Source organism: Coregonus lavaretus, assembly GCF_964263955.1.
Source record: "Coregonus lavaretus genome assembly, contig: HAP1_SCAFFOLD_762, whole genome shotgun sequence".
Classification (NCBI taxonomy): Eukaryota; Metazoa; Chordata; class Actinopteri; order Salmoniformes; family Salmonidae; genus Coregonus; species Coregonus lavaretus.
The window spans coordinates 124,697-149,737 of NW_028156213.1; the positions used below are offsets into that span (position 1 = coordinate 124,697).

A 25,041-nucleotide genomic window follows, 5' to 3' on the forward strand; every position below is an offset into this window, starting at 1 on the left:
CAGGGTTTCCCAAACTCGGGGCACGTTTTGGGAGTTTTTGCCCTAGCACTACACAGCTGCTTCAAATAATCAACTCATCATCATGAAGCTGGAGTATTAGAATCAGCTGTGGAGTGCTAGGGCAAAACGCAAAACGCGCACCCCTTGGGGACCCCAGGACCGCGTTTGGGAAACGCTGGCCGAAAGGGAATCACCATGATGTGCAGTACCCACATTTAACCACAAGATGAACGGCCCACAGGGAACTGGAGACCAGCACGGGATGAACGGGTCTTTGCCTTCGCCCTGGCCTTGCCTCCGGTTTTGCCTCTTCCGCTCATATTGGTAGCTTGAGAAAGTCACAGAAAGTCTGAATGAGCCGCTCGCCACTTCGAGAGCCGTACATATACCTCGCCACAAGAGGCAACGATTGGCCACCGGGCCGGTGTGGCCTTATCCAATTGGAGCGAGGGACAGACGGACGGACAGACAGCTCTAAGCCGGTTCCCACCCACAGGCAGCGAGTGAGAGGCTACTTTGTTTCCCTCCGACTTTGTGTCATTTCGCGTGAGCGCCAAAATGAAATCCTCACATTATTTCTCTCCAAATGGGAAACAAACAGCTGGTGAGGGTGCACTCTTGAGTTTGAAATCGAAGCCACTATAGTATTGTTATTGTTGTTACATGGCACTTGTAACACATCACAGCAGCCTGCCTCTGAACGGGAATAGCCCAGTGGCTCATATATAAAAATGGCTGGTGAGGGTGCACTCGTGAGGTCGAATTTCTAAGCCATTTTGGCCCTCTATTATATGCCTCTCCCTTCGCACACACCCAGAGTGGGACAATGTTGTGTGCGTAAAAGTAGCCTAGTGTGCGTAATTTCTTTTTCACGACAGGTAGTACATGGAAATCAATGCGCTTTCTATGGAAAGAGGTGGGTGGCTCTTAAAAGAGCCTTTTGTGGTACAACATGTGTCGAGTAGAACACTGTTTGTAATAGGTTTACTTCTTCTTGGGGGCTGCCTTCTTGGCCTTGGCTGCCTTGGGCTTGGCGGCTTTGGGCTTGGCTGCCTTTGTAGCCTTCTTGGGGCTCTTGGCTGCCTTCTTGGCCGCTGCGGCGGGCTTCTTCACCTTCTTGGGGCTCTTGGCGGCCTTTTTGGGTGTAGCGGGCTTCTTGGCCTTCTTGGGGGACTTCTTTGCGGTGACGGCCTTCTTGGCTGCTACCTTCTTGGGCTTCTTAGCCGCGGCTGGCTTCTTGGCGGCCACCTTCTTTACTTTGGGGACTGCGGCTTTCTTGGCGGGCTTCTTCGCCTCGACGGCTTTCTTGTTGAGCTTGAAGGAGCCGGATGCACCGGTGCCCTTGGTCTGGACCAGGGTGCCCTTGGTGACGAGGCTCTTGACTGCGATCTTGACGCGGGAGTTGTTCTTCTCCACGTCGTAGCCGCCTGCCGCCAGCATCTTCTTGAGCGCGGCCAGGGAAACGCCGCTCCTCTCCTTGGAAGCGGTCACAGCCTTGACGATGAGCTCGCCTACGCTGGGTCCCGCTTTCTTGGCCTTGGCTGCTGCCTTCTTCTTGGGTGCCTTGGCCGGTGCGGCGGCGGCGGGTGCTGGTGCGACTTCTGCCATGTCTGTCTGTCGTTTGGTCCGGTACACACACACACGGTCTGCGAGGAGTAGTTTCCTGTAGATGCTGTTCTGCGCTATTGAAGCTCCACACTGAGCAGGGGGCTGGCCTTAAACGCGACATGAGAACCACATCAAGCCACCCAGCTCGGCTTCTCTGGGCTGGCCAAATGCTCTTTCACTTGTGTTTTCTGTTCGCCTATATCGGCCCAAAAGTCACCGACGGAGCCGTGTTTTTGCTCCAAAAGCGAACGGCCCAGCGAGCAGACTTGTCTCCGTTCAGAATAAAGTCATGTGGGCCGCGGAAGGGCCGTGCATTTTGTTGCGACTCGCTCAAAATCTCACCGTTGGACTGTCGGGTGGAGCGGTGCGCACTGGTTTTCCTGTGCTATTTGTCTCCTAAATGGCCTAAAAGTGCATCCGATTGCGAGCAGCACTTGTTGTGTAGTGAGCCGAGATGTCTGGCAAGGGAATCAAATGGTTTGGTGTCCCCTGATGTGGTCCAGGGTGTTTTAAAGAAGTGCTCTTTTGGGGACCTTAAAACACATGCACCTGTGAGGCCTGGCTGAGACGAGTGTTGTACTTCAAGTTTCAAGTTGTATTCGTCGTATGTACAGGATCCACATGGTATAAACTGTCCTACGACATGCTTACTTGCACTGTGTGTGTATTAGTACTTTTTGTGCACTGGCAGTGTGTGTGTTGTTGTTGTATTTGTAGCCTACTATTTCTACACAGTGAGATTGTGTGTTGTCTTCCCCTCCCTTCTGGTAGGTAGGTAGGTAGGTAGGTAGGTAGGTAGGTAGTTAGGTTGGCTGTCACTCCTTAGGTTGGCTGTCACTCCTTCACTAGACTCTTTCAGTCTCTCTCTCTCTCTCTCTCTCTCTCTGTCTCTCTCTCTCTCTCTCTCAGTCTCTCTCTCTCTCCCCGAGTGGGACAAGGGCTGCATATGTGGTTGGACTGGGAGAAGAATCCCAGCAGGTGCATGTGGGTCAGAAGGCTGATTGCGGCCTCTTTTCTTTTCCCTGTTGTATAGGCTATCCCCAAGGTAGTCATTGGAATCCACTACTGCTCCAACGACTATCACACTCACTCCTTCTCTGTGTTATACTGTGACTTGGCCTACAGACACATTCATATCCCCACTTTGTCACGTGGAAGCCACTGCCTTTTATCCTGTTGCCTCGTGAGTGTAGTAGGAAGGAAAATACACTACGTGACTCAAATGTACTACACTTCACATGGACATTTTGAGTCATGTAGCAGACGCTCTTATCCAGAGCCACTTACAGTTAAGTGAGTGCATACATTTTCATACTGGCCCCCCGTGGGAAACGAACCCGCAACCCTGGCGTTGCAAGCGCTGTGCTCTACCAACTGAGCTACAGGGGACTATATGGATGATGCGACCTTGACCGGAAATGACCTGTAGGCCAAAAGGGCTACGTTCATATATATATATATATATAATTATATTCATTCATATTATTCACCACCTTTTTATTCTTGCCATTATCATTCTCATCATTAGGGTATAGTCCAATGATGGAGCATCCATTCACTCCATCCGTGTCCTACCGATTCAGGAAGTCAACTCAAAATGACTATCCGCTCATTAGACGACAAAAGGCATTTCTTTCCAATCAAACCCAACAGACTGCCTTTTTGATTCATTTATTTACACCCTTTGTCAAATGGTGCCATTTTACATTGCCTTCACCTGGAATGGAGCCCGACAAACATGGGTTACTATTCAGCGCGCAAAGACACCAAAAAAGGCGCGCTAAACCCCTACGCTGGAACGGGCAGGGGATATGATACAATGTAGCCGCTCTCCGAGCCGGCGCGCGCCGCCCATTAAACAATGATACAATGTAACCGCGGTCGTACAATGTAACGCAGCCTACCTACGCATTCATTCGGTGGCGATGGAATTGCTTTTTTTACTGACAGAGTGGGTGGCTCTTAAAAGAGCCTTTGGGTTAGTAGAGCAGTCCAAATGCGCTGTTTACTTGGAACTGGTGTACTTGGTTACGGCCTTGGTGCCCTCGGACACGGCGTGTTTGGCAAGTTCACCGGGGAGCAGCAGGCGCACTGCGGTCTGGATCTCCCTGGAGGTGATGGTAGAACGCTTGTTGTAGTGGGCCAGGCGAGAGGACTCTCCGGCGATACGCTCGAAGATGTCGTTCACGAAGGAGTTCATGATTCCCATGGCCTTGGAGGAGATGCCGGTGTCGGGGTGGACCTGCTTCAGGACTTTGTACACGTAGATGGCGTAACTCTCCTTCCTGGACTTTCTGCGCTTCTTGCCGCCCTTCCCTGCGGTCTTGGTGACGGCTTTCTTGGAGCCCTTCTTGGGCGCTGACTTTGCTGGCTCGGGCATGATGATGTCTCGTTGCTTCTCAGAAACGAATGAGGGGGTGAAGGGCGCTTACCCGTCTTATGAAGAGGAAGCTAAGCAAAGTCAGCGGCCGTAGACACTCCCCTGCTCCCTCCCTCCCTCCCTCCTCTCTATAGCCTATGCTCTGTGACCGATGGGGAATTGTGTGTTTCAAAAGGGGGGCTTTAATAGGTGTCCAAATGGCACGATTGTTGTGCCAAATAATGCTGGTGATAGAATTGCCCACTTTGGCACCGTCAGACATAGGGCTCCCATTTTGGACTGTGTGTGTGTGTGCGCGCTGTCCCCCTCTTTTCGAGCCACGTCTACCGACTCGTGGTGGCTTTATGTTGTCCAAATTCCACTATTGCTTGACCCAAAATAATAACGTTCTTACACTTTGCCACTGTCAGATATAGGCCTCCCTCTGTGCACTAAAACTGGACGGGACATTAGAATCCTCTAATTAATACTCCCTGTCCACTCGAAGTGGCTCATACTTTCTTACTAAATAGCATACAATTTTATATATATATATATATATATATATATATATATAACACTATATGGAATGGGCCCATTTGAAGCGGATGTGGGTGGCTCTTAAAAGAGCCTTTGGGTTCGAGTCGGGGTGTTGAGGTTCCGAAGAGAGTGGGTTTAACCGCCGAAACCGTACAGGGTGCGTCCCTGACGTTTCAGAGCGTAGACCACGTCCATGGCGGTAACGGTCTTCCTCTTGGCGTGCTCGGTGTAGGTGACTGCGTCACGGATAATTGTCACTTACCTGTACTTACTGGCTGCCAGCCCTCGGTGGAGTATATCGAGGAACAGAGGGTGCCTTTTAGGATAAGGACTAACAAGGTTTTGACTAGGTGGGATACAGCTACGACCGGAAGTGACTTTTCCCTAGCAGGTTAGGCTAATTAGGCTAGAGTGCAGATACTTGACATGTACAGTACAACAACAAATCACAGAGGGCCTGTTACCACAGCCTATAGGCTTGAACATCATAATATAACAATATATAATAATACTCATACATAATAATCGAAAATCACCTTTGACTACAGTGACATTGGTAGTAAGTAGGCTACAGTATAATGGATAGCTACCCAACTGGGACAGAAAGTGGAAATGGAAGGGGGACACGCAGTGAGCAAAACTCCTAACGACATAAAAACACAGACACTTCAGTGGAACGCACAGGGCAAGGCGGGAAGGAAGACGTGGAGAAGGACTATTGAAGAGGAGATGAAGAACACCGGAAGCATCGAGTGAAGAAATGGGCCCGGAACAGGGTTAGGCCGAGATGCACTGTTGACGCCCTATGCTTCATTTAGGACCTCAAAGAAATGAGTCAACTCCTATAGGGACTATTTTCACCGCCACCTGCTGGACCAGAGGTCATGTGGCCAACACTCTGCTTGAGATCATTAAGAGCTATAAGGAGTCCATCAACTACCTGGTCAGTCAAGTCATATAGGGGGGGATTTCATGGCCACCTGCTGGAGCAGAAGTAATGTTTGCCAACACTGGCCTTAAAATCATTAGGAGCTATAAGGAATAAATCAACTCATCATTCAAGTCATATAGGGAGGGATCTTAGCACCACCTGCTGGATCAGAAGTACCCTTCACCGTAGGCACAAGAGAGCCATCATCTCTCAACCGGTGCAATTTCCATAAGTATGTGGTAATAAAACAAACAACGACCGCTCATCATATAGGCAGTGGTTTCAAAACTCTAAGCGCGTGTTCAAGTAGAGCACACCAAATCATACATGTACTTGTTCATCACACTGAATCAGTGTTTAATCTAGAAATACATGCCTCGCGTTGCAATACGTGTTCTGGTAATGTCATTGCTTTCCACAATGCAATGCTCACATCACTTTCCGTGTGATATTGTTGTTCATTTGTTCAAATGTATTTGACTATGACTTAATCCGACTGCTCTGAATTCATAATCACCTCACGGTTTGGTGTTAACCTACCGATTTTCAACTGCTTTGCCTACTGCAGATTAGGAACGCTGTCATGAAAATGTATGCTTGGGAAGTCTAAAATGAGGGTAACTCCCCTTAAGGTAAATGTCTGTGTTCTGAGTGGCAAAAAAAATACTGATTTTTTAATGCCATTTAGATATGTGCATACAGCCTGTCCTTAGGCAAACGCATTTAGAAGGGAAAGAAGTGGAACCAATGAATACTTTTCTTGCCTTGGGGTTGAAGCTCCATTGTATCTCTCGTAAGTAATGGGTCTGCCCACAGAGATCCTATACTAGTTAGTGTTGTAGTTCCTATTTCTACGGTTTTGCCTACCTGCAGCAATCAGGATTTACCTGCAGTGTTGATTGCGAATCCGTAATTTCTCATCTCATAATAACAGATGTTTTGCAAACCGTTGATGTTTAAATAAATGGATTCCCGGTGTCCGGATACCTTTTCTCTTAAGGGATCTGATTGAGTGAATCCAAAGTAAAAATGTGAACATTTTTCTGACTTGGTCTAAATACATTATAGGATGAATCATTCAGGTAAAATAACACAATGTCTATTTGAGTTGAATCAACATAATATAATCATTTTTTACCTCTATCATCTTTACTCTATGTATTGGACCACATCTAAACAACTTACTCAAGCTTATCTACGCATAAAAACAAGCTAAAAGATCTACTCAATAATATGACGTGTGCTTTTGTTGACTGTAATAGCTTGAGTACATTCCACAAAGTCATTTTTTTACAGTGTATCTAAAGACACGTTTGTTGTGGTGATGCACTTTTTCTTTGACGTTGAACTTGCATTGAACAGACAAATCCATTTCGTTACAACTCTTTTGTAGTATGATTTAGGAATATTTGTGGATGATCCTAATGTCTATGCTTGAATAGTGATTGGTTGTTGGTGAAATATTGTTGAGAACCCATCGTTTCCTGCCCTTTTTTCACTATTGAGCAATGTTGAAACATTTGTTTTGCTATTGGATTCATAATGGTGACCTGGGACAAGTAATTAGTGAAAACCAGAGTTCAGCAGTTGCCATTAAAGCGATCGAACCAAGTCATCCTAATAGGCTAGTATTAGCCTAAAGCAGGGTTTCCCAAACTCGGGGCACGTTTTGGGAGTTTTTGCCCTAGCACTACACAGCTGCTTCAAATAATCAACTCATCATCATGAAGCTGGAGTATTAGAATCAGCTGTGGAGTGCTAGGGCAAAACGCAAAACGCGCACCCCTTGGGGACCCCAGGACCGCGTTTGGGAAACGCTGGCCGAAAGGGAATCACCATGATGTGCAGTACCCACATTTAACCACAAGATGGCCTCCGTGCTCCACTGTAAAGTTTTGGCCTCCGCATGAGTCTCTCAGCAGCACTGCAACATGGGACTTTCAAAGTAAGTTGGCATGCAATGTTTTTTCTGGACTGCATGCAAGGCTATTATTACACACAACTAATAGTGTCAATTATTCATCTGAACACAATTCTTGTTACTATTCGGCCTATATTATCACTCGTTTCTTTTTCCCCTCCTTTGTAAAGCATTTTACTGTGCTACTATAGTTCAAAGGAAGTGGATGATGCCAGATGGTTGTGTATATACACACAAACAAACATTGAAGCTAGACTTCAGGCAACTAAAAGGTGCAATACGTAGCTTTTAGACGTGTTAGTGAACAACATACATGGTGGCTAATGTAGAGGTGCGTGTATACATGGAACAATTGTGCCTTTTTGATGGAAAAATGGAGGTGGCTCTTAACTCTTCGGAGTCTGGAGCTTTTTTGGCCGTTTTTGGGTACCTTCAATTTTGCCCTGATATACTACATAAAGAAATGTTTACCAGACCAATGTTGGGTATCTTTTTTTTCAGCACAACCTCACCTATATGATCTGTTAGTAAGTTTTTCACTTTGACATACTATTTCAACACACTGGACCCAAACACACACAGAAAACACAAAGTCCGTTTAGAAAAAATATGGTTTTTTTATTGTAAAACCCTCAAACATGGTGAACCAAGCATTTAAAAAGCTTCAAATTGAACCACAAGGTGCAAATATGAACATATAAAAGTATTTTGGTGATACATACAAGCAATAAATAACTATTTACAATAAAAAGTAGGTATAACCACTGGCGTTTTTCTTCTATTCTAACCCTAAACCTTTTTGTGCCACTCCTCAAAACAGTTTCTGTCCAAAATGAAAAAAAAAGCTTCAAATTGAACCACAAAGTGCAAATATGAACATATAAAAGTATTCTTGAGATATATACAAGCAATACACAACTATTTACAAAAAAAGTAGGTATAGCCACTGGCCTTTACCCTATTTGTGCCACTCTTCAAAACAGTTCCTGTCCACAATGACACAGAGAGCCACATCACAGGCCTTGCACTTCCATGGTGTGACAAACCTCTTCTTGTCAACTTGTTTACAGCGTTGACAAACCCTGCGGCCTGCTGTGGCTTTGTCTTTGGCCTCTGCAACATTGGCAATGGCCACAGAAACATGGCTGGTGCTTTTTTGAAGTGGAACCCCTGTCTGGGTCACTCCGCACAGCTGGGCCACAAGTTCTGCCACAAAGTTCTTGTGCGTCATGGGTGTGACCTGTTGGGTCGCACTGATGTCACAGTGCAGGATGTATGCATTTGTTGTTCCCATGTCCAAAAAATGCAGGAAGAGGGTACGGTACCAGCGAGCAGTTCTGCGATGGGTTGAGTAATACTGGAGAAGCTGGTCTGACAGGTCAACCCCTCCCATGTACTTATTGTAGGCCATGATGGGGGTAGGGCAGGGAATGTCTTTTGCTACCCAGCGTCCAGGTCCTTCCTTCACCTTCCTCTTGATTGTCTCGCCCGAAAACGCTGGGTGGATTGTGGAGCACACCGACACCTCCCGCGTATCCATCCACTTCACAAAGACCAGGCGATCCTCTCTGATCCATCTCACAGACCCCCTCTTCGATTTGCTGGTGAGGGCATTTTCTCTGCCACTAGGACACCCTTTTCTGTTGCTTCTGTAGGTCCCACAGGCTCCAAACTTCATACTTCCCAAACTCAGGAACAGTTTTGGGCTGGTGTAGAAATTGTCCATATAAATATGGTATCCTGTACCAAGATGTGATGGCTGAATGAGGTCCATAACAGCATCATATGAAAGTCCATGCACGCTGGGTGTGTGTGCTTTCCCAACATACACGTTGAAGTTTAGAGTGTAGCCATTGTTAGACTCTGCCAACACAAAGAGCTTGATCCCCCATTTGTTAGGCTTGTCCTTCATGTACTGGGTCATGCCAGTTTTGGCTTTTGTAGCCACCATCCTCTCGTCGACTGACAGTTCCTTCTTAGGATGGTAATGAGCCTGGCAGGCAGTGCGAATGTCGTCCATCAGAGGTTTGACCCTGAACAGTTTGTCATGCTGGGGTGTACCTTTGCGCTGGTCATTTATGACATCCTCCTCTGGATCACTTAGGTGGATGTTCCATGAGATGGACCGGAATCTGTCTCTTGGCATGACCTTCGCTGGCAATGAAACAGACAATATGTGGCTTTGTTTCCAGTAGTCCTGGATACTAGGCAGAGTCACCAATGAGGTGTAGATGAGGAGACCCAGAAATCTGTGCAGTTCCTCCACATCAACGTCAGTCCACTGATATTTGCTCCCCTTCTGCTGATTTCTTGCTGCCTGTTTGTTGGTGTTTCTGCAGATTGTCCTCATTGTATCTGCGGCGAAGTAGAGCAGGAAGAGGTCCTTTGGTGTGTGCCCTGAATGCAAATCCACCTGGGCTCCTGGTGGTCTGCGGGGCATGAACCTACTGGCTTGTGGGGCAGTGTCAGGATCAGTCTCTGTTTTCCATGGCTCAGAGCTCTGTTCTGGCTGTGCTGCTGACTGGGCTGGAGATCTTGACCTGGTCTTGGCCTGATCCTTCCTTCCACGCCCCCTCTGTGATGGCCTCCGTCGGCTTGTTGTGGGGGTGGGGGCTGTTGATGGCCCAGGCTGCTCGTCGTCGTCGTCGTCACTATACAAAACAGGTAAACGGATTCAAGATTATTCAAAGTTCAAGATGTTCATTGGCATTTGCACTACAGTGAAGTAGAATAGAATACTATAGTAAGATAAACGAAAGCAATAAAACAAATTCATTTTAGAAAAATGTTTGTCTTCTTACCTCACGTTTTCAGCAACAAAATCAGGGTCCTCGAAGTCATCCTGGCCACTCTCATTGTCTGACGACGAACTTTCCAAAGTTTCTTCATCGCTCATTTGGAATAACAAGTCGACGGCTTGTTCAACGTGAAGTGTGCGCCTCATATTGCTTCACAAAAACGATACTGCTGACAATAAAACTCTTGAAATACTAACAATTGAAATACTAACTCGTGAAAAACTCTCCAAAACTACTCATGAACTGAACTAATTCCTCTCGTTCGTTCTTTCGCAATGGCTAGTTGTCATGGGAATGAATGTTTATATACTCGTGTGCATCCTGAAGAACCGGGTTAGCACAAGCACACGTTTTTTTCCGTTCCTTTTTATCACAAAAGACGACAAAGTTATTATAATAAATGCAAAGCGCTCATAAAAGAGCGCATATTTTGACGCACTTTTTTCATGGAATTGAAATTATCATAACTTTGGTTTTAGTTGGTGTATTTACATGAAACAAACACTCAAAACGTAGCTTCGGGTCTCCATTTCTGCATGAAATCGACGGCAGCCCTCTGCGTCACTTGGTTTGGATGCTGCGCGGTCCTAAAGCCGGCCCGCGATTTGAACGCGCCGAAGCGTTCGCCGACTCGGAAGAGTTAAAAGAGCCTTTGGGGGATTTTCGAGTTCAGGTCATCCTCATTTATGCGCGCTCTCCGCGAATACGGCGGGCCAGCTGGATGTCCTTGGGCATGATGGTCACCCGCTTGGCGTGGATGGCGCACAGGTTGGTGTCCTCGAACAGGCCGACCAGGTAAGCCTCGCTAGCCTCCTGCAGGGCCATCACGGCGGAGCTCTGGAAGCGCAGGTCGGTCTTGAAGTCCTGGGCGATTTCTCGCACCAGGCGCTGGAAGGGCAGCTTGCGGATGAGTAGTTCAGTGGACTTCTGGTAACGACGGATCTCTCTCAGAGCCACGGTGCCGGGCCTGTAACGGTGAGGCTTCTTCACACCGCCGGTGGCCGGGGCACTCTTGCGAGCAGCCTTAGTGGCGAGCTGCTTCCTGGGGGCTTTGCCACCGGTGGATTTGCGAGCGGTTTGCTTGGTTCTGGCCATGGCGCTGGGAGTATAGCCTCGAAATGCCTATGTGAAGTTTATAAAGCCGGCAGTGGCGCCTGCTGATTGGACACCATCTCCCCACCACCCCGATTGGCCCGTTGCGCAGGCCTCCTCCGTTGGCCATTGGACGCCCGGCCTCTCCAAAATTCAAACTCCCGGTGCGCGCGCAATAGGACGCCGCCGGTCCTTTACGCGCAATAATAGTCGCCAAAGTCAAGAGTGACATCTTATAGGCACGTGTAATCTAATGCTAGCCTGCTATGGCAAACGAGGCCTAGTAGGTGTAGTTGTTCATGCAAGGCCTCATGTGGGCACAGAATGTCGAAATAGTTGTGTATACACCCACTCAATGTATTGCGGTCATAGAAAGGTACTTTGCGCTTTTGGAGAGCTAGGTGGTTGGCTCTTAAAAGAGCCTTTGGGGGTTGAGTAGTCAAGTTGAAGTCGCAGTAGCGAATTTACTTGGCTTTGACTGCCTTCTCTGTCTTCTTGGGGAGTAGCACTGCCTGGATGTTGGGCAACACACCACCCTGAGCGATGGTCACACCGCCGAGCAGTTTGTTCAGCTCCTCGTCGTTACGGACGGCCAGCTGCAGGTGACGGGGGATGATACGAGTCTTCTTGTTGTCACGGGCAGCGTTGCCGGCCAACTCCAGGATCTCAGCAGTCAGGTACTCGAGCACGGCGGCCAGGTAGACTGGTGCGCCAGCGCCCACACGCTCGGCGTAGTTGCCTTTGCGCAGCAGCCTGTGCACACGGCCCACAGGGAACTGGAGACCAGCACGGGATGAACGGGTCTTTGCCTTCGCCCTGGCCTTGCCTCCGGTTTTGCCTCTTCCGCTCATATTGGTAGCTTGAGAAAGTCACAGAAAGTCTGAATGAGCCGCTCGCCACTTCGAGAGCCGTACATATACCTCGCCACAAGAGGCAACGATTGGCCACCGGGCCGGTGTGGCCTTATCCAATTGGAGCGAGGGACAGACGGACGGACAGACAGCTCTAAGCCGGTTCCCACCCACAGGCAGCGAGTGAGAGGCTACTTTGTTTCCCTCCGACTTTGTGTCATTTCGCGTGAGCGCCAAAATGAAATCGATTAGTTACCGGAGTGTAACTCCAGTTCTATGAGTGGAGCGGAGCCCCATAGGGGAGCTATGCTCCTAGTGGTTTACCCTCTGCCCTAAGGCAGCAGCAGCCTGAAACAAAATTATGCACACACCTACAGCCAATAGGAGTACAGGTGTCACTATATAAGGAACCCCGTTCCCTCAATCTGCCTCCCGAGATATTATCTTCAGCGAGACTAGAGAGGGTCGGTAGGGCCTTAAGTCCTATGGGGCTCCGCTCCACTCATAGAACTGGAGTTACACTCCGGTAACTAATCGTTCTATATCGTGGAGCTCCGCCCCATAGGGGAGCTATGCTCCTAGTGGTTTAAGGCGGAGCGAAACGCTCCAAAATGTACCCCCTGCCGAGCCTAACACTTCCCATTAAAAAATGAAAAGGTCAAGCCCAGCAATGGCTGCAACCAATTCCCGCAGTACTGCGACTAAAACCCATCAGGGCGTCACAATATACCGCGTCATCGGTTATAGACCCGCTCCATCTAGCTCAATGACAATGTCAATGGCTATTGGGCAGATCAATAGAATAGACGCCGTGCTAATCTGACTAGCAGATAGCCGTGCCTCAATATTCTATGGAACAAAATATACTAGTCATACTACACTGACCCTCAGATAGATGACCTTACATTCTGTCCATTCAGTACATGTTTCTATATGCTGACACTGTCAGCCAGGAGACATGCCACAGAATATGCTCTTCATCCAAAGCGGACCTGATAGAGATCAGTCTATCATCCTGCTTCTCCCTCCTCTACCTCAAGATTCTCCTTCAGCTATGCTGAGTGCAATCGAGATTGGAGTTTAAAGGCTTATTCCTGACATAAGTCTTCCTAACCAGAGCGGACCTGATTGGAACCTGTCCAAGGTCCTGCTCTGTCCTCTTTTTTTTCTAGCTCAAGAACGCCTTTCAGCTCTGCTGAAATTCGATCGAACAAAAGAGTTAGAAAACATGTCCATAATATGTTACTTCTAATAAAAGCGGACCTATGAACCTATTCACAATCCTGCTTTCTTTCCCTATTCTGCTCAAGGTCTCCCTTCAGCCACGCTGAGTACAGACCGAGCCAAAGAGTTAGAAGACATATCCAACAGATAGAAACGAATAAAAGGAGACGGTGTCGACCATGACGCCGCTCTACAAATATCCTCTACCTCTGTTCCTCTGAAAAGAGCAGTAGAAGCTGCTACTCCACGAGTGGAGTGCGCTCTAATACCCTGAGGTGGTTGTTGCCCCGCCGCCTCGTACGCCGTCTCAATGCCTTCACAAAGCCAATGAGACAAACGCTGTTTTGAAAGTGGTCTACCCAATGCAGCCGCACCGTGACACACAAACAGCTGAGGCGATGACCTAACCGCTTCTGTGCGCCTAACGTAACACGCCAAAGCGCGTACTGGGCACAGACAGTGAAGCTTTTCCTCACTCCTCTCCCCATGGGGAGGGGGATGAAAAGCCCACAATTCCACGATCTGCGATCTATATGCACTGTTAATAACCTTTGGCACAAATGCCGGGTTAGGACGTAACACCGCTCTGCTCAGATCGCCATTAATGGCTAGGCAGTCGGGTCTCGTCGACAGTGCACACAAATCGCTGACTCGTTTAGCAGTAGTCAAGGCGAGCAACAGCGCCGTCTTGATAGACAGCATCTTGAGGGGTATTTGATTCAATGGCTCGAACGGCGACTTACATAGCGCTTCGAGAACCAATGCCAAATCCCACTTGGGCAGCGTAGCTCTAGGCCTTGGCCTAAGCCGTCGCGTTCCCAATAGGAAACGTTTCACTAATGGATGAGTGAACACACTTTTTCCGTTAAACCCTTCATGACCAGCTGAAATTGCCGCTGCAAACACTCGAATAGTGGAGGGCGATTTCTGCCTATCAAACATAGACTGTAGGAATGAGAGGACACTCTCTACCTGACAGCTCATGGGGTCCACGTCCTGTGTATCACACCATCGTGAGAAAACATTCCATCTGCTGGTATACAGCTTACAAGTGGAACCGGCTCTTGCGCCCTGTATTGTTCTGATCACTGCATCAGACAACCCACGGCGCTTTAACCTGTCCCATTCAGGAACCAAGCCTTCAGTGGTTGGCCGATTATGGGCCATTGCCCTATCGAGCCTCCCGCCTGAATCAACGCGTCTCGTCGATGTGGAATTGGCCAGGGTGGCGCAATCAACATCTGACTCATCTCTGCAAACCACGGAGCCCCCGGGCGATCGGGCGCTATCAGTATCACTGACAGCTCCTCTGACCTCACCCTGGCTAGCAGTGGGAGAATGCAAGACAGCGGAGGGAATGCATACAGAAGAACTCTCGGCCACGGGTAGTGCGCAAATGCGTCTCTTCCCAATGGCGGTTCGTCCTGGTTCCTCAGAGAGAACCATAGGGGACACTGCGCGTTCACACGTGACGCGAACAGGTCCACCTCGGCTCTCCCGAATTGTTCCCAAATCTGTAGAACAATGTCCGGGTGCAGACACCACTCGTCGTCTCGAGGACCCCCTCTTGACATGATGTCTGCCCCTACGTTCAAGTAGCCCGGAATGTGTGCTGCTCTCAACGAGCGAAGGTGCTTGTGAGCCCACAGCCACAATTCCACTGCCGCCCGATGAAGGGCAGGAGACCTGACCCCTCCCTGGCGGTTTATGTAAGCCACTGTGGTTCGGTTGTCTGACCAGACCAGCACATCGCGACCCCGAAGGGTAGACGCGAAGTGGGTCAAGACCAGTCGCACCGTTTCCAACTCTAGGAGGTTGATGTGACGACCTGATTGAGGCCATGCACCTCCTATCGCTTGAGACTGACATGTCCCTCCCCATCCAGTCAGAGAGGCATCTGTAAACACTGGAATGTAGGATGACACCTTGCCCATCGGGACTCCGTGCGTGAGAACGCACGGGTTCCGCCAATAGTCCAGGTCTGCTCTTAGCGAGAGAGGAACCACCACCAACCGATGACGTTGACGCACTGGGTCTAGTCTTAGTTGGGCGAACCACCGCTGTGCTTTGCGCATGTGCAGAAGCCCTAGCGGGACCACAGAGTGGGCTGCCGACATGAGACCCAAAAGTGACATGATCGATAGCGCCGTTACTGTGTGATTCGGACGACACTTCCTCAGGGCCAGCAACAATGCTGCCCTTCGAGGGTCCGAAATTCGCGCCCTCATCATAACAGTGTCTAACTGTAGTCCCAAGTAGACAATCTGATGACTGGGCCAAGGTGCGCTCTTTTTCCAATTCACAGCAAACCCCAGACGCGTGAGATGCATCACTGTCTGTGTCGTGTGTGTGAACGCCAGCTCTGCTGACGGGGCGAGAATCAACAGGTCGTCTAGGTAGGCTAACAGCCTTATCCCTTGACGACGCAGCGGTTCCAATGCCGCCTCCACACATTTGGAAAACGTCCGAGGTGCCAGGGCGTACCCAAACGGCATCCTCGTGAACTCGTACGCCACCCCTTGAAAGGCGAACCGCAGAAACTTTCTGTGACGCGATTGTATCGGCACATGAAAGTACGCGTCCTTTAGGTCTATGCTTGTACAAAAATCTCCCTTCTGAACACATTCCAGTAGGCGTTTTGTCGTCAGCATTCGGAAGGGCCGTTTGGTTATGCTCTCGTTGAGAATGCGTAAATCCAAAATCGGCCTCACTCCCCCCGTCCTCTTTGGCACTAGGAAATAGGGCGAGTAAAGCCCCTTGTTCCTTTGCTCCCGGGGAACTACTGTGACCGCCTCCTTCGCCAAAAGTTCCGTAATCTCTGATTTCAGAGCGGCTACTTTGTCTGGCGTTTTCATCACCGTTTCCACCACTCCCCTGAACGGGGGTGGGGTTCGGCGGAATTGGAGGGCATAACCCTTCTCTAACGTCTGTTCTAGCCAGCGTGAGAGGGTACAGCTTTGACGCCACTGCCAGCAATGCATGGAAAGCGGGTGCGCACGAAGCTGTGGTGCATCCAGTAGGAAGGACCTGTATTCCTCTATGGCCCCTGCCGCCGCTATTCCCCAACACTGGGTTGGTGGAATAGCCCAAGGTGGGCCCCCCTTGAAAGGGAGAGGACACATCAGCTCGTTCTGGGTGAGTCGGGGGCTTTGATACGTTAGTTACGACCGTAACTCCAGTAATCTTGCCCTCCGTGAACGCAGCACGGGTCTGAACTGCGCTGTCTGAGGTACTGGCCTGAGACAGAGCGCTCTGCCCGGAAAGCGATTGCGTCATCATGTCATTGTCTGACTGAGACTGCCGCTTAACATGAGACCTATCCTTTACAGAATTCAATAGAACCTGAAAGGTGTGATCTCTGACTGACACCACACGGTGGCGCCACAATGCTTCTTTACTGGTATTAGGCGGCTGCTCAGCGACACACTCAATGTGTGGCGAGCTGCGCTCATAGCCATGGGCATTGATACGTTCAGAGTAATTTGGAGGCGTCCATACCTTGGAGGTATTCCCGCTCTCCGTGAACGTCGCACAGGTCTGATCTGCGTTGACTGAGGCATTGGCCTGCAGCAAGGCGTCATTCCCAGCAAACGGCAGCGCCTTCATGTCACATTGGGACAGAGGCATTTGCCTACTATGTGAGACCTTTACTGCAGAGCTCCTAGGAGTCTGCAGTAAGAGATCTTTATTAGGTGAGCTAAGGCTGTGCCTTGCTACCTTTACCCTTTTCCTCTCTTGATCGCGCTCAGCTACACACTCTAAGTGGGTTGAACTACACTCAAGATGGTGAGGGAGAGACATAGAACGTGAAGTGTTCTTAACCTTATGAAATAAAAGTCCTTCTTTGACAGTGTCAATGAGAATCATCTCTTTATTCACATGGTTATAAAAACAGCCCTCCACGCCCTGAACAGTGGGGTGGGGGGGAACAGTAGGCCTCTCTGCGTCACGCGCCGGGCCGTCATCTGCTCTCTCCCCCTCGCCTCGTCAAAGGTGCCGCCTTTTCTGAGTCACCTTCTGGTGCTTCCAGGCTGGCCTCTGGACGACCTCTCTCTCTGGCGGGACCGACGTCGTCACCGTTGCTGCTGGAGGGGCCGAGCCCGCTCTCCCGCTGCTCTGGGTGTGCGCCTGTCGCCTGGCCCTTCGCCTCCCAGCTGACTTGTTGGGGGCGTTGGAGGTGGTTGGGTTGGTTGGGGCTCTGCTGGCCTTCATTGCCAGTGGCAAATGTTTGGCCAGGTGCCTCCTCTCCTCGTCCAATTTGGCGATGCGTTCGGTGGCGTCCTTCACAGCAAGGCCGAATAGCCCTTCGCTGGAGACGGGGGCGTTGAGCAAGGATGCCCTGTCGGTCTCCTTCATGGCCGTCATGGACAGCCAGAGGTGCCGCTCAGTAACCACCGAGGTGGCCATGGTCCTGCCCGCGCATATCGCCACCGCTTGCGTCAGGTGGAGTATGGCTCCAGAAATCCTGGAGGCCTCCTCCACTTCCTCACCGGTCAACTCTGACCTGCCCGTTGTGAGACGGGACAGGGAGGCCGCGAGGAGGGCGATGTTGTTCGCCGCTGCAACGCTCTGGGCTCCCAGCGTGAAGGATTTCTCAGCCAATTGGGCTGTGAACCTGTCCCTCTGTGCTGGCAGGGTGGCCTTCTTGGAGGCTGCCCAGGGACTCGAACCCGGCACTAGGTACGCCGTCATGGCGCCTTCGAGCCTAGGGATTCCCTTAGCTGCCCACTCGTATCCAGCCACTCTGGTGAATGGGGTGTACACTCTGGCCGGCGAACGCGCCGCCAGAGGTGCCCCCCACGAGCCCTCGACATATTTGCCCAGAGAGGGCAAGGCTGGAGCCATTGGCTCAGCCGCCCTTCTCGGCACGGAGTAGGGGCCGCCCTCCATCAAATCCACCTCCATTGGAGGGGGAGCTGGGGGCAGCGCAATCTCCAGTCGGGTGGCCGCCCTCTCAATGAGTCCGGGAAAGTCCGAACGCAGAGAGGCGGCCGCGAAGGACAGAGCCTCTGACCTGGCAGAGCTCATGTCATCTCCGCACAGGGAACCCTCAGACCTCACGCTTTCCGTAGGAAAGGGGGTCTTAAAGGCTGGCGCCAGAGCTCCAGATTGCCCCATTGGGACATCCGGCTCGGCGCTCTCCCCGTCATCCCCTGACTCAGCACTGCCCGCTGATGCCTCTGATCCAGAGGCGAGCACGGACATTGCGTCGTCGAGAGGGACCTCCTCTCTAAAAAACGTCCAGCGCTGCTTTCTCTCCTTCATAGGAAGGAGAGCGCAGGAGGCGCAATTAGGAGGGTTGCCGAGACCTTCCTTGGCATGCAGCGGTCCCAAGCACACGAAACATAGGTCGTGGGGGTCCGAAGTAGCCATGGCGGTACAGCGGCATAGGGCCCTGAAAAGGGCCTTTGGTGGAAAAGCTGGTGCACTCATAGTGGAAGACGTTGACGGCTGGATGTCAACGGCGAAAATCTTCCGAGTCTTCTAAGGCTTCTTCTCTAGTCCAGTCGCTGAAGATAATGGGAGGCAGATTGAGGGAACGGGGTTCCTTATATAGTGACACCTGTACTCCTATTGGCTGTAGGTGTGTGCATAATTTTGTTTCAGGCTGCTGCTGCCTTAGGGCAGAGGGTAAACCACTAGGAGCATAGCTCCCCTATGGGGCGGAGCTCCACGATATAGAACCTCACATTATTTCTCTCCAAATGGGAAACAAACAGCTGGTGAGGGTGCACTCTTGAGTTTGAAATCGAAGCCACTATAGTATTGTTATTGTTGTTACATGGCACTTGTAACACATCACAGCAGCCTGCCTCTGAACGGGAATAGCCCAGTGGCTCATATATAAAAATGGCTGGTGAGGGTGCACTCGTGAGGTCGAATTTCTAAGCCATTTTGGCCCTCTATTATATGCCTCTCCCTTCGCACACACCCAGAGTGGGACAATGTTGTGTGCGTAAAAGTAGCCTAGTGTGCGTAATTTCTTTTTCACGACAGGTAGTACATGGAAATCAATGCGCTTTCTATGGAAAGAGGTGGGTGGCTCTTAAAAGAGCCTTTTGTGGTACAACATGTGTCGAGTAGAACACTGTTTGTAATAGGTTTACTTCTTCTTGGGGGCTGCCTTCTTGGCCTTGGCTGCCTTGGGCTTGGCGGCTTTGGGCTTGGCTGCCTTTGTAGCCTTCTTGGGGCTCTTGGCTGCCTTCTTGGCCGCTGCGGCGGGCTTCTTCACCTTCTTGGGGCTCTTGGCGGCCTTTTTGGGTGTAGCGGGCTTCTTGGCCTTCTTGGGGGACTTCTTTGCGGTGACGGCCTTCTTGGCTGCTACCTTCTTGGGCTTCTTAGCCGCGGCTGGCTTCTTGGCGGCCACCTTCTTTACTTTGGGGACTGCGGCTTTCTTGGCGGGCTTCTTCGCCTCGACGGCTTTCTTGTTGAGCTTGAAGGAGCCGGATGCACCGGTGCCCTTGGTCTGGACCAGGGTGCCCTTGGTGACGAGGCTCTTGACTGCGATCTTGACGCGGGAGTTGTTCTTCTCCACGTCGTAGCCGCCTGCCGCCAGCATCTTCTTGAGCGCGGCCAGGGAAACGCCGCTCCTCTCCTTGGAAGCGGTCACAGCCTTGACGATGAGCTCGCCTACGCTGGGTCCCGCTTTCTTGGCCTTGGCTGCTGCCTTCTTCTTGGGTGCCTTGGCCGGTGCGGCGGCGGCGGGTGCTGGTGCGACTTCTGCCATGTCTGTCTGTCGTTTGGTCCGGTACACACACACACGGTCTGCGAGGAGTAGTTTCCTGTAGATGCTGTTCTGCGCTATTGAAGCTCCACACTGAGCAGGGGGCTGGCCTTAAACGCGACATGAGAACCACATCAAGCCACCCAGCTCGGCTTCTCTGGGCTGGCCAAATGCTCTTTCACTTGTGTTTTCTGTTCGCCTATATCGGCCCAAAAGTCACCGACGGAGCCGTGTTTTTGCTCCAAAAGCGAACGGCCCAGCGAGCAGACTTGTCTCCGTTCAGAATAAAGTCATGTGGGCCGCGGAAGGGCCGTGCATTTTGTTGCGACTCGCTCAAAATCTCACCGTTGGACTGTCGGGTGGAGCGGTGCGCACTGGTTTTCCTGTGCTATTTGTCTCCTAAATGGCCTAAAAGTGCATCCGATTGCGAGCAGCACTTGTTGTGTAGTGAGCCGAGATGTCTGGCAAGGGAATCAAATGGTTTGGTGTCCCCTGATGTGGTCCAGGGTGTTTTAAAGAAGTGCTCTTTTGGGGACCTTAAAACACATGCACCTGTGAGGCCTGGCTGAGACGAGTGTTGTACTTCAAGTTTCAAGTTGTATTCGTCGTATGTACAGGATCCACATGGTATAAACTGTCCTACGACATGCTTACTTGCACTGTGTGTGTATTAGTACTTTTTGTGCACTGGCAGTGTGTGTGTTGTTGTTGTATTTGTAGCCTACTATTTCTACACAGTGAGATTGTGTGTTGTCTTCCCCTCCCTTCTGGTAGGTAGGTAGGTAGGTAGGTAGGTAGGTAGGTAGGTAGTTAGGTTGGCTGTCACTCCTTAGGTTGGCTGTCACTCCTTCACTAGACTCTTTCAGTCTCTCTCTCTCTCTCTCTGTCTCTCTCTCTCTCTCTCTCAGTCTCTCTCTCTCTCCCCGAGTGGGACAAGGGCTGCATATGTGGTTGGACTGTGAGAAGAATCCCAGCAGGTGCATGTGGGTCAGAAGGCTGATTGCGGCCTCTTTTCTTTTCCCTGTTGTATAGGCTATCCCCAAGGTAGTCATTGGAATCCACTACTGCTCCAACGACTATCACACTCACTCCTTCTCTGTGTTATACTGTGACTTGGCCTACAGACACATTCATATCCCCACTTTGTCACGTGGAAGCCACTGCCTTTTATCCTGTTGCCTCGTGAGTGTAGTAGGAAGGAAAATACACTACGTGACTCAAATGTACTACACTTCACATGGACATTTTGAGTCATGTAGCAGACGCTCTTATCCAGAGCCACTTACAGTTAAGTGAGTGCATACATTTTCATACTGGCCCCCCGTGGGAAACGAACCCGCAACCCTGGCGTTGCAAGCGCTGTGCTCTACCAACTGAGCTACAGGGGACTATATGGATGATGCGACCTTGACCGGAAATGACCTGTAGGCCAAAAGGGCTACGTTCATATATATATATATATATAATTATATTCATTCATATTATTCACCACCTTTTTATTCTTGCCATTATCATTCTCATCATTAGGGTATAGTCCAATGATGGAGCATCCATTCACTCCATCCGTGTCCTACCGATTCAGGAAGTCAACTCAAAATGACTATCCGCTCATTAGACGACAAAAGGCATTTCTTTCCAATCAAACCCAACAGACTGCCTTTTTGATTCATTTATTTACACCCTTTGTCAAATGGTGCCATTTTACATTGCCTTCACCTGGAATGGAGCCCGACAAACATGGGTTACTATTCAGCGCGCAAAGACACCAAAAAAGGCGCGCTAAACCCCTACGCTGGAACGGGCAGGGGATATGATACAATGTAGCCGCTCTCCGAGCCGGCGCGCGCCGCCCATTAAACAATGATACAATGTAACCGCGGTCGTACAATGTAACGCAGCCTACCTACGCATTCATTCGGTGGCGATGGAATTGCTTTTTTTACTGACAGAGTGGGTGGCTCTTAAAAGAGCCTTTGGGTTAGTAGAGCAGTCCAAATGCGCTGTTTACTTGGAACTGGTGTACTTGGTTACGGCCTTGGTGCCCTCGGACACGGCGTGTTTGGCAAGTTCACCGGGGAGCAGCAGGCGCACTGCGGTCTGGATCTCCCTGGAGGTGATGGTAGAACGCTTGTTGTAGTGGGCCAGGCGAGAGGACTCTCCGGCGATACGCTCGAAGATGTCGTTCACGAAGGAGTTCATGATTCCCATGGCCTTGGAGGAGATGCCGGTGTCGGGGTGGACCTGCTTCAGGACTTTGTACACGTAGATGGCGTAACTCTCCTTCCTGGACTTTCTGCGCTTCTTGCCGCCCTTCCCTGCGGTCTTGGTGACGGCTTTCTTGGAGCCCTTCTTGGGCGCTGACTTTGCTGGCTCGGGCATGATGATGTCTCGTTGCTTCTCAGAAACGAATGAGGGGGTGAAGGGCGCTTACCCGTCTTATGAAGAGGAAGCTAAGCAAAGTCAGCGGCCGTAGACACTCCCCTGCTCCCTCCCTCCCTCCCTCCTCTCTATAGCCTATGCTCTGTGACCGATGGGGAATTGTGTGTTTCAAAAGGGGGGCTTTAATAGGTGTCCAAATGGCACGATTGTTGTGCCAAATAATGCTGGTGATAGAATTGCCCACTTTGGCACCGTCAGACATAGGGCTCCCATTTTGGACTGTGTGTGTGTGTGCGCGCTGTCCCCCTCTTTTCGAGCCACGTCTACCGACTCGTGGTGGCTTTATGTTGTCCAAATTCCACTATTGCTTGACCCAAAATAATAACGTTCTTACACTTTGCCACTGTCAGATATAGGCCTCCCTCTGTGCACTAAAACTGGACGGGACATTAGAATCCTCTAATTAATACTCCCTGTCCACTCGAAGTGGCTCATACTTTCTTACTAAATAGCATACAATTTTATATATATATATATATATATATATAACACTATATGGAATGGGCCCATTTGAAGCGGATGTGGGTGGCTCTTAAAAGAGCCTTTGGGTTCGAGTCGGGGTGTTGAGGTTCCGAAGAGAGTGGGTTTAACCGCCGAAACCGTACAGGGTGCGTCCCTGACGTTTCAGAGCGTAGACCACGTCCATGGCGGTAACGGTCTTCCTCTTGGCGTGCTCGGTGTAGGTGACTGCGTCACGGATAATTGTCACTTACCTGTACTTACTGGCTGCCAGCCCTCGGTGGAGTATATCGAGGAACAGAGGGTGCCTTTTAGGATAAGGACTAACAAGGTTTTGACTAGGTGGGATACAGCTACGACCGGAAGTGACTTTTCCCTAGCAGGTTAGGCTAATTAGGCTAGAGTGCAGATACTTGACATGTACAGTACAACAACAAATCACAGAGGGCCTGTTACCACAGCCTATAGGCTTGAACATCATAATATAACAATATATAATAATACTCATACATAATAATCGAAAATCACCTTTGACTACAGTGACATTGGTAGTAAGTAGGCTACAGTATAATGGATAGCTACCCAACTGGGACAGAAAGTGGAAATGGAAGGGGGACACGCAGTGAGCAAAACTCCTAACGACATAAAAACACAGACACTTCAGTGGAACGCACAGGGCAAGGCGGGAAGGAAGACGTGGAGAAGGACTATTGAAGAGGAGATGAAGAACACCGGAAGCATCGAGTGAAGAAATGGGCCCGGAACAGGGTTAGGCCGAGATGCACTGTTGACGCCCTATGCTTCATTTAGGACCTCAAAGAAATGAGTCAACTCCTATAGGGACTATTTTCACCGCCACCTGCTGGACCAGAGGTCATGTGGCCAACACTCTGCTTGAGATCATTAAGAGCTATAAGGAGTCCATCAACTACCTGGTCAGTCAAGTCATATAGGGGGGGATTTCATGGCCACCTGCTGGAGCAGAAGTAATGTTTGCCAACACTGGCCTTAAAATCATTAGGAGCTATAAGGAGTCCATCAACTAACTGGTCAGTCAAGTCATATAGGGAGGGATTTCATGGCCACCTGCTGGAGCACAAGTAATGTTTGCCAACACTGGCCTTAAAATCATTAGGAGCTATAAGGAATAAATCAACTCATCATTCAAGTCATATAGGGAGGGATCTTAGCACCACCTGCTGGATCAGAAGTACCCTTCACCGTAGGCACAAGAGAGCCATCATCTCTCAACCGGTGCAATTTCCATAAGTATGTGGTAATAAAACAAACAACGACCGCTCATCATATAGGCAGTGGTTTCAAAACTCTAAGCGCGTGTTCAAGTAGAGCACACCAAATCATACATGTACTTGTTCATCACACTGAATCAGTGTTTAATCTAGAAATACATGCCTCGCGTTGCAATACGTGTTCTGGTAATGTCATTGCTTTCCACAATGCAATGCTCACATCACTTTCCGTGTGATATTGTTGTTCATTTGTTCAAATGTATTTGACTATGACTTAATCCGACTGCTCTGAATTCATAATCACCTCACGGTTTGGTGTTAACCTACCGATTTTCAACTGCTTTGCCTACTGCAGATTAGGAACGCTGTCATGAAAATGTATGCTTGGGAAGTCTAAAATGAGGGTAACTCCCCTTAAGGTAAATGTCTGTGTTCTGAGTGGCAAAAAAAATACTGATTTTTTAATGCCATTTAGATATGTGCATACAGCCTGTCCTTAGGCAAACGCATTTAGAAGGGAAAGAAGTGGAACCAATGAATACTTTTCTTGCCTTGGGGTTGAAGCTCCATTGTATCTCTCGTAAGTAATGGGTCTGCCCACAGAGATCCTATACTAGTTAGTGTTGTAGTTCCTATTTCTACGGTTTTGCCTACCTGCAGCAATCAGGATTTACCTGCAGTGTTGATTGCGAATCCGTAATTTCTCATCTCATAATAACAGATGTTTTGCAAACCGTTGATGTTTAAATAAATGGATTCCCGGTGTCCGGATACCTTTTCTCTTAAGGGATCTGATTGAGTGAATCCAAAGTAAAAATGTGAACATTTTTCTGACTTGGTCTAAA

At 49.7% G+C, this 25,041-nt stretch overlaps 6 protein-coding genes across 6 annotated transcripts; all 6 read right to left on the reverse strand.

Moving 5' to 3' along the window:
- Positions 1 to 984: 984 nt before the first annotated feature.
- Positions 985 to 1,608, reverse strand: LOC311126612 (histone H1-like; the record flags this gene model as incomplete). Its single annotated transcript, XM_084200611.1, has 1 exon — positions 985 to 1,608. One exon carries the CDS (start codon positions 1,606 to 1,608, stop codon positions 985 to 987), a length of 624 nt encoding a protein of 207 aa, XP_084056737.1.
- Positions 1,609 to 3,613: 2,005 nt separating this feature from the next.
- Positions 3,614 to 3,988, reverse strand: LOC311126623 (histone H2B; the record flags this gene model as incomplete). The annotated part of the gene is made up of 1 exon (XM_084200622.1): positions 3,614 to 3,988. One exon carries the CDS (start codon positions 3,986 to 3,988, stop codon positions 3,614 to 3,616), a length of 375 nt encoding a protein of 124 aa, XP_084056748.1.
- A 6,853-nt stretch (positions 3,989 to 10,841) lies between these two features.
- LOC311126617 (histone H3.2) lies at positions 10,842 to 11,252 on the reverse strand (the record flags this gene model as incomplete). The annotated part of the gene is made up of 1 exon (XM_084200616.1): positions 10,842 to 11,252. One exon carries the CDS (start codon positions 11,250 to 11,252, stop codon positions 10,842 to 10,844), a length of 411 nt encoding a protein of 136 aa, XP_084056742.1.
- A 461-nt stretch (positions 11,253 to 11,713) lies between these two features.
- Positions 11,714 to 12,100, reverse strand: LOC311126619 (histone H2A; the record flags this gene model as incomplete). Its single annotated transcript, XM_084200618.1, has 1 exon — positions 11,714 to 12,100. The coding sequence occupies one exon, from the start codon at positions 12,098 to 12,100 to the stop codon at positions 11,714 to 11,716; it is 387 nt and encodes a 128-aa protein (XP_084056744.1).
- A 7,327-nt stretch (positions 12,101 to 19,427) lies between these two features.
- On the reverse strand, positions 19,428 to 20,051 carry LOC311126613 (histone H1-like; the record flags this gene model as incomplete). Its single annotated transcript, XM_084200612.1, has 1 exon — positions 19,428 to 20,051. The coding sequence occupies one exon, from the start codon at positions 20,049 to 20,051 to the stop codon at positions 19,428 to 19,430; it is 624 nt and encodes a 207-aa protein (XP_084056738.1).
- Positions 20,052 to 22,052: 2,001 nt separating this feature from the next.
- Positions 22,053 to 22,427, reverse strand: LOC311126621 (histone H2B; the record flags this gene model as incomplete). The annotated part of the gene is made up of 1 exon (XM_084200620.1): positions 22,053 to 22,427. One exon carries the CDS (start codon positions 22,425 to 22,427, stop codon positions 22,053 to 22,055), a length of 375 nt encoding a protein of 124 aa, XP_084056746.1.
- Between the last annotated feature and the right edge of the window lie 2,614 nt (positions 22,428 to 25,041).